This window comes from Lolium perenne, chromosome 6 (assembly GCF_019359855.2).
Source record: "Lolium perenne isolate Kyuss_39 chromosome 6, Kyuss_2.0, whole genome shotgun sequence".
NCBI classification, from domain to species: Eukaryota; Viridiplantae; Streptophyta; class Magnoliopsida; order Poales; family Poaceae; genus Lolium; species Lolium perenne.
The window spans coordinates 159,895,673-159,904,474 of record NC_067249.2 but is presented as its reverse complement, the minus strand read 5'-3'; the positions used below and the strand labels follow the sequence as shown (position 1 = coordinate 159,904,474).

The following is an 8,802-nucleotide window of genomic DNA, read 5'->3' as shown; positions in this document are numbered from 1 at the left end:
TATGACCTTTATTGTTTACTGGTTAAGCTGTTAGCCATATGTCATGGAACACAAAACGGACACTAGATAATTGAAAGTATTGTCATGTAAAAAGTAAATTATTGATCATGTTTTTGCAGGAGAAAGCTAAAAGAGCAGGAGTAAGTTAAAATTTTGCACATGTAAACTTCTTTAGAGATGCACAATGAACTAAACCCTAAATTCATGCATCATCACTTTCATGCACATATACAATTCCATAACAAACAGATGAATCATTTTGAATGTCCAATGAACTGTTTTATTTGAGTAACATTTCTACAAATGTCAGGAGTCAACATTAACATCAACTGGGCCAGCACGGCCAAACAATGCAGCCTATCCAGGCCCTTCAGAATGGCGTAAAACGTATTCTTTAACCATTTGAAAGAACAGACATCGAATTAGCACGATCGACCATCTATGCAAGATCCCACGTGCCATCTTCGATTTATGCATTCCTCAGCATGTCGTGTCCATGATAACATTTATCTTGCTGATCAGTGAGCATCGTCTGGAACTGAATCAATTCTAAGTGCCCTTGCTCAGAACAGCAATTGACATCTTTTTACTTTTCAAACCTTTATTTCCTCCTGTCTGCACTAATTGTAAGGCGATCAAATGCCCTTAGATTGGGATCATCATGGACATTTCTCGCAGTTTTCGATAACGATGAGGACCTGGTCTCCAGCCCAGTTGATTGGTGAAGCCTCTGAGTGGTTGATGGGCGACTGCTGCCACTGCTGGTTGGGATTAGGTGGCTAGTGCGTGTTGGGTCACTGGGCTCTCCAGAACTTGGTCTGCTGCTTGACAGGAGAGCTTTCCTCGAGGTGCTGCCATTCCGAGATGATGTAGGCCTTCTTTTATCCGAATCAGCAGCCTAGCATAGATGTAAAAGATGTTGTAACCCTTTTAATCCAATAAATCCATATTAACCATCAAATGTTGCTTCCATGCAAAAGTATGTGCATGGTGCATGTTCAAGATATTTTTAGACAAAATAAAACAATTATTAAAATAAATTGAGCACTTCTCTAACCATCTTGGGCGCCAGCAGTGAATCCAATAGGGTTCTGTGCTTCGTGCTTTCTCCATGATGGCCAGAACCAGAGCCAGTTCTTCTAGCAAATGTTTCCACTGAACCACTGAATCTATCAGGAACATCCTGTCTTGCTGTTAACACAGAAGGAAACACAAAGCTCTTACTTTGCATATACCTTATTTTCTGAATATGAACTTTCCAAAATGTGTATATAACTGCAAACCTGAAGTCCGTTCAGCCCGTTCTGCAGATGGTCCCACCAACCCACCTGTCCTTCCACTTGGCTGGCAGCGAGGAAACAAATGCTACACATTCAGTACAGTTAAGCTTGCACTACTAAAACTGGTTTGGAAAGAGGAATGGCGGACATACTCGCAATCTGTTATTCTCTGCTGCTTGCCTTGATACAGTCCAATCGAATATATAATCAGACTGGTACCCTGTAAGTATCCATCAGACAACATGAAGGATGTAGATGCATAGAAACTTCAAAATACTATATGTATTGAGAGTACCTTCACGGATCATTAGGTCTCGGAAGAGTTTCTTCAAATAGGAATAATCTGGTTTATCTTCAAATCGCAAAGACCGGCAGTAATGGAAGTATGAAACAAACTCTGATGGATAAGATTTACAAAGAACCTATGCAAAATTAAGCAAACAGTGTTAAACAAGTTTATATTGCAATCTAAGTCCAAATACATCAAAACTTCTGTACATCGAAACCACATTTAATTACCTCAACTGGGGTTAACATTTTCTTTTCACTAATTTTGTCGTACTTCTGTTTTTTCGTGCCAGCTTTCAGACCTTGCCAAGGAAGGCTGTGGCAGACAAGTTAATATAGATCAGTGAAATGTATTGCACATTAAAAAGGAATTCAAACCATTAGAAAAGTAATACATGCCCCACCTTCCTCTTAAGAAATACATCAGAACATAACCGAGAGATTCTAAATCATCTCTCCTGCTTTGTTCTGTAGAGAAAACCCAGAAATATAACATGTATCAGCAGTCAGCGGAAGAGTCATGCGATTAACCAAAGCTTATAAAAATTAAGGACTTCCAGAAATATTAGGGCAAATTCCCTAGTCAGGTGTACATTGTTGCTGACTTTGTGGTATGAAAAAACTTTAGGCATCAAAAGAACTATGATTGTTCAACTACTTTGCAGAATTTCTAATAACCCTGTATTTTTTGGTTAGTTTACTAATACTGCCGATGTAGATATAACGCATGTTCAGAGGTAGCAACACTCACCTACTCCAAGATGGGTGTTTACACTAGCATAACGTGCTGTTCCTGTAAGATTTTTGTTCTCCCTATGGTAGCAAAGAAAAACATGTAAGCTTCAAATATACATATCCAAATAAGTATGAAGATTTAATCAAACACAAAACAAAACTTTCAATAGAAAAATAGTGTTTTTATGGGGCAGCAAAATGGCTACCAGGATGAAGAGAAAATTCATTAAAGATGTTACAAAATCTCAAATAATTCCGGTTTCTTTATGCATGAACATGCTTATGTCCTCCATGTGCATGTAAAGTTTCATGAAAAAAGGACAAGTTTAGCGCCATGGACACAAAAGGCGAAAAGTAATCCTAAAATAATTATAACCACCAAACTTACTTTTTAACAAGGCACAAAACTTGTCCTTTCCCCATGAAATTTGCATGCACACAAATACAATGGCATTTTTGTGTAAATATTTTCGAATATTTTTTTCATTTCGAAATCCTTTTCCACCGATGAGCAACGGTGTACATTAATTTACACTATTTACGAAGTTATGGTTCGATCTTGAGTTTGAATTGAGAACCGACTTGTGGATCCAGTCGGTTGTCCTATATAAAGGACTAGCGCGTAACAGATTTAATCAAGTAATGAGAACTCTAGTCTTCTTCCCCGAAGTTCGTCTCTGTCATCTATGATCTAATCACCTTGCCAACCTGCCGACTCCCCCCATGTAACACCCTGCATTGGGCTTGGGCTGGTGGTGGTTGTACATGGGCTTGACCGAGCTAGCAACACTGGTACCAGGAAAGATGAAGTGCGGCAGCAGAAGGGGAGAGGGAAGGAACAGAGAACTGAACTGAAGTCCTGTCTCCATTTATCTCTCTCAGTCCCCTTCTCCAGCTGCTCTCCACAAGCATCCAAGGTCCGGTGGCTACCACAAACTACCACTGTATCCTCCTTGTGTCGATCTCACATACCAGCCATCGGCGGCAGCAACAGGGTGTGGCAACCCGGCCATCCTGGTGGTGTTTACACACTTTGTGTACTTCGTACACAACAACTGAGTTTGGAAATTAGGGCATCACACTATACTACAAAGCTGTTAACGTTATATACTCCCTCCGTCCCATGAAACATATCTTAACTTTGTCTAAACTTGGATGTATCTACACTCTAAATGGTGTCTAGATACATGCAAATTTAGACAAAGTTAAAGACATATTTCATGGGACGGAGGGAGTAAGAAAAACATTAAGCTACGATTCATACATATGCAAATATGTTAAGGGCCTCTTAGAAGTCCAAAACAATTTTCCAGAAATTAGTTCCATTTGAACATTTGAAAGAGAAACTGCCAAGTACCTGTATGGAATGTGCTTATGAGTTTGGAGGTCCCGGTACTTCTTCGCGAGGCCATAATCAATAACGTAAACCTGTTACAGTGATTGCGCTCGGTTTTCTTAGCAGATCTCTTTGTTCACAACAAAAAGAAGTGTACAAATCACTAAAACAAACTGTGTTTGAAATAGCCATCCTCGTCCGTGGTGCTAGGGAGTGCAAGAGAGAAATATACAAATGCAAGCTTTCGTTTATAAGAGGTAACAAGGAGCCAAACTAAATAGCTGTTTATATAGCATACACTGAAAATAATTTTGACTAATAGAAGTATGGATATCTGCGTTCCTAAGGTAGTCAGGACTGCTAATAGAAAAATGCTGAATCATCAATATTTCTAAGTCGTAACACCTTCACCACTTGATGCATTTATATTCAAATGTTTTATTTCCCATATGACAAATATAAGTTAACTATTTATTATTTAACACCAGGAGTAGAATTAAGTAGAGTTGTACAGCACCATTACAGTCATTATAATCATAATGCGTGAGCATAAGCTGCAACAGTTTTGAGATGAATCTCTTGCTTAACTAAAAAGCAAGAAAAGATCCTGTACAGGACCATCTATAACCCAGTGAATTTCTGTTGTGATACCATTTAGCCTCTCCTAATTATAATTTGAGGGGTTTGAATTCGGGGGTGGAAACAGACCTGGGGCAGCTAGGCTTTCACCCAGGGCCCAGGACTAGAGCCAGGACTGGGGCAAGCTTATGATTTTTTTTGGTCCAGCCCAATGCCCAGTAGAGTATATGATCAGGCTGGACTAGCCACAAGCTTGCCCAACCCTGGCTTCTACCCTGTTTGAAGTGCCAAGCTACCAGATGATAGAACTTGTCTTTAGCGTATCACAGACCAGGTCAAAAACTATAAATAGTATAATGCCACTACGAATTATGCAAATACAAAGGAAACAAAATTGATAGATCAAGTCGGGCAAATAAAAATGTGCAAGAATGGCACCAACCTGGCTTGCTCTACGGCCTAAACCCATAAGAAAGTTATCCGGCTTTATATCACGATGAAGAAAGCCCCTCAAGTGCATGTACTCTACCCTAGCAATCTGTATAAAAATATTTGAATGCATTAATTTGGCGGTAAAAATGACAAAACAATTACACATAAGATTTGAGTTTGCAGATAGATACTTCCGTTGGTATTATGTCAAATAGGTGGGCCAATATTAACAGCCAAAATGCTATGATACAGTAAGAAAAACTTACCATCTGATCAGCAAGCATAAGTACTGTTTTAAGAGTGAATTTTCTGTTGCAATAGTTGAATAAGTCTTCCAGACTTGGACCAAGAAGATCAATGACCATGACATTGTACTCCCCGTCCACTCCAAACCACTTCAGATGAGGAATCCCAGCTGAAGTTTGAAATCAAGCATTAAATCAAAATCAGTAAAAAAAGAATAAAAAGCAAGTTCTTGTATTAATACTTACTTCCTCCTTGCAGAAGCATGTATAGTTTTGACTCATAATGAAGCTGAGGATGCCTTGATTTAACAGATTCCTAAATTGCAAGATGACAGAAAGAGTAAGTCAGCCATGTCCAGATGCTAGCAGTTGCAGGGGCAGTAACCTGCCCTAACACTCGGAATTCATGTTGATATAAAATTGTATGCTCAAGTTCTGAAAAGACTGTTACTACTTTAATTAATACCTACACTTTCTAAGCAATTAAAAAACCATAGAGTTCATCAGGTTATATATACCACATTTAATTCTAGCGGGAAAGAAAACAACTACCAATGTTTCTGAGGAATAATACTTCAACAGAAGATTCTACCAAACAACTGCCCACTGTACTGAAATAATTGAAACAATAGAAATTAAAGAATCTCATGAGTTTCATCGGATGGTTGTTTGAAAGATTGGATTGGACAGTGTTTGAAAGATTGGATGGGGCATTAATCTAAACTTTTACTTGAAAAGAAAATCATTCCTTTGTTAAGTACTATTAAATATCAACAGTATGAGTTGGTTTCTCCTGAAACCTAATGTCGAGAGTGTGTACGTTAACATGCCGAATTCTGTATGGAGTTTGTATATATCTATCCTCATGCAACCCACACAAAAGAGTGCTTTATTTCATCCTAAATGAACAGATAATAGAAATCATACTTCCTACTGGGAGCGAAAAAAAAATTTGCCCTTGTTCTTAGTTAACTAGAGTTCTGCATATTTCTAATAGATCAGTTTGCCTGGAGCCAACCAATAATGTTCAGAAGTCCTAGTTGCTAGCGATATGAAAAGAGCATGATACTAAATAAGAGTCCCAGATATTTCTGATTAGTCCACAAAATCTGTACTTTACAACACCTCATATAACTCTAGTGAAGGTGGACCGAAAAATTGTTCACATTAGCGCAAAAGAAGCTAACCAATGCCGTTTTCGAAACTGCGTGCTTATATTTAGTCAACGACAGATATAAAATCTAAAGGTTCATCACATACCAACTTGATAGCCACCTCCTCGCTGCTCTGTATGTTGACGCCTGCAAACAATGTAATCAACCTTAAGCCAATACCGGACCAGATATAAAGCTTCGCAACGCGAACAGACAGAAACAAATGAAAGATCTGTGAACCCCGTGAGGACCGTACCAAGATACAGCTCCCCGAAAGATCCGCTCCCAATCTTCCTACCCAGCTTAAACTTTCCCCCGATCACATGTTCCATCTTCGCAACCCCTCGCAAGATTCAGCAACTACTGCGCCGGAAAATCGCCCCTGGGACAAATCACATTGCCCAGAAGCCGCAAGATTTGAGCCGAGAACACCCCAAGAAAAGGGGCCCTGGATCTCCCGAGCCAAGACTCCGCGCCGGGGGCCGCCTGAGACGGAGCCGGCAGATTGGCGCTGGTTGGGAGCGAACCCGGATAGTCGAGGTAGGATTCGGGGACTAGGGATCTGCTTCTCTGAATTGTTTGGGGAGATTTTCTTGGGGGCTGGAATCGAGGGGCGAGTTAATGGAGGGATGGATGGGGGGAAGCGGAAAATGTGGGAAACGGACGGGGACCGTACAACGGACGGAAGGAGAGAAGGAGGGATAGGGCGCTAGTGGGCTATGCTTTTCTTTTCTTTGTAGGTTTCCGGTTCCCTGTTCTTTGGTTCATGTGTTCTGAATTATCTCCGGTTTTTGTTGCTTGTGTTTCTTTCTTGAGTTATTTATTTATTTTCTGCTATTTGTATTCTTGCTGCCTCTCAATAGGGATGCCTTCCTCAGAAAGAAATGGAGTCTTTGCTTTAGTTTATGACATGACGTCTGATTTATTCGTTCGTTAATAGATATTTCCGCAGACATTGTGAGCCTTTGCTTTAGTTCACGACATGACATCTGATTTCTTCGTTCGTCAATAGATATTTCTTGGTATCGAGCATTCCGTTAGATAATTATTATTCCATTCATAAAAGTTTGATGATCACATTTCATACGGATACGATAGTAAAATAGTATTGAAAAATCTCAAGATAAATGAAGGGTTGTTATTTCATTAGATATTATAGTCAATGCATTGATTGCACACTTTTAAGACGTCATATATTTGCAAATAGAAAAATGAGAAAAATGATGTCCAAAATTATATAGCGGGATTTATACTTGTCGTGGATATGACCACGACAGGTGCAATACGGAGTAGCACTTGAGAGATGGGAAGCAGGGGAGATGTAGTCATCTACAGATCGAGATTGTACAAAGATCGGGGTTTATCCAGGTCCAGCCCCTCTGAAGAGTAAAAGGCCTACTTCCTGCTGATTTGTATTGATATGGCGATTACAAAGGGGTGCCCAGAGTCGGAGATGGTGAAAGGATCGTACGCCGCACCTAGAGGGGGGTGAATAGGTGCTACCCAATTTTTAGTTCTTTTTCAATTTAGGCTTGACACAAAGGTAAATTCTATAGATATGCAACTATGTGAATTTCCCTAGATGACAAGGCATACAACTAAGCAAGATTGATTAGGCAAGATATAATAATGCAATCAAGGATAGAGGTAATCGAGAGTGGAGCACGCGGAGACAGAAGGGATGATTCCCGTAGTTCCTTCCTTTTAAGGGGAAGTACGTCTACGTTGGAGGGGTGTGGTCACCACAAAAGTCTAACCAACGCCACGGAGGCCTCACCCTATTCTCCGGTGAGCAACGTCACAAATGCCTTGCTCACTTGTCCACTCAGGGATTTCCTCGAGGTGGAAACCGGGCCTTTACAAGGTTCTTGGGGCACACATCCACAACCGAATTGGAGACTCCCAATAGCTGTGACAACAACACAACAACAAGATCAAATCAACCACAAACAACTAGGGATTTCAAGGGAACACTAGCAAAGGGACCCTCAAGCAAATGAGGGGAAAATGTAAATCGCTTCGGTGAAGATGTAGATCGGGGTCTTCTCCTTCGATTCTCCAAATAGCAAGAGCTTTGGATGGTTGGAAGAGGAGATCAAGTGAATCTTGTGTTTTTTGTGACTCAACAATGGTGGATGAACTTTTGAGGGAATGAGCAATCTGAGCTTGGGGAAGAAGGGGGTATTTATACCCTCCCCCCACCAAATCGAGTCGTTGCAGAAACTAGGGCCGGAATTTTTCCGGCCCCTCGACAGAAATGTCCAGCCAAATTTCTACTGAGAGCCCGGACCTTAAGTCCTTAGCCAAATTTGAATTTCTGGCCCAGAATTTCCGGCCTAGCAAATTACTGTTTTCTTCCTTCTTCTTCCTTTTCAACACATGAGTCTTCCCTTTTAATTCTTCTCAATATAAAAACAATATAGATCTTATATGCACACTAAGCCACATTAGATTATCACACATGTTGTCATCAAACACACAAAACCATAAAATTAGAGAGATGTTCTTTCAATCTTCCCATTTTTGGTGTTTGATGACAATATACGGATTTGCAATAAAATCACTATCAATAAACAACATGTTGCCAAAAAGATAGAGGCACTCCCCCTAGATGTGTGCATATAAGTAATTTGCATTTGAATACAAATGCACCACACATAAGTTCGAGTGACCTCGAAACATAAGCTAGGAAACATGATACAACAATATGAGCAAGAGACATAATGACATATAGTTGAGACTTTGAGATAGAG

At 40.1% G+C, this 8,802-nt stretch overlaps 1 protein-coding gene across 1 annotated transcript; it reads right to left on the bottom strand.

Moving 5' to 3' along the window:
* Window positions 1–257: 257 nt before the first annotated feature.
* On the bottom strand, window positions 258–6,789 carry LOC127307064 (casein kinase 1). Its single transcript, XM_051337759.2, has 14 exons — window positions 6,306–6,789; window positions 6,156–6,196; window positions 5,142–5,211; window positions 4,917–5,065; window positions 4,661–4,756; window positions 3,661–3,731; window positions 2,320–2,381; window positions 1,973–2,036; window positions 1,800–1,884; window positions 1,576–1,702; window positions 1,433–1,500; window positions 1,284–1,344; window positions 1,058–1,191; window positions 258–898 (listed from the first exon to the last, which is right to left on the bottom strand). The coding sequence occupies exons 1-14, from the start codon at window positions 6,379–6,381 to the stop codon at window positions 602–604; spliced, it is 1,401 nt and encodes a 466-aa protein (XP_051193719.1). The 5' UTR covers window positions 6,382–6,789; the 3' UTR covers window positions 258–601.
* Between the last annotated feature and the right edge of the window lie 2,013 nt (window positions 6,790–8,802).

Bases quoted from the DNA above. Each gene is read 5' to 3' on its own strand.
- LOC127307064 (XM_051337759.2), bottom strand. From the start codon at position 6,381: ATGGAACATGTGATCGGGGGAAAGTTTAAGCTGGGTAGGAAGATTGGG. The intron at 5,212-6,155 runs GTATGTGATGAA...CTTGCAATTTAG, and splicing joins AGGAGGTGGCTATCAAGTTG to GAATCTGTTAAATCAAGGCA. The intron at 1,192-1,283 runs GTTTGCAGTTAT...CTGTGTTAACAG, and splicing joins ACGGGCTGAACGGACTTCAG to CAAGACAGGATGTTCCTGAT.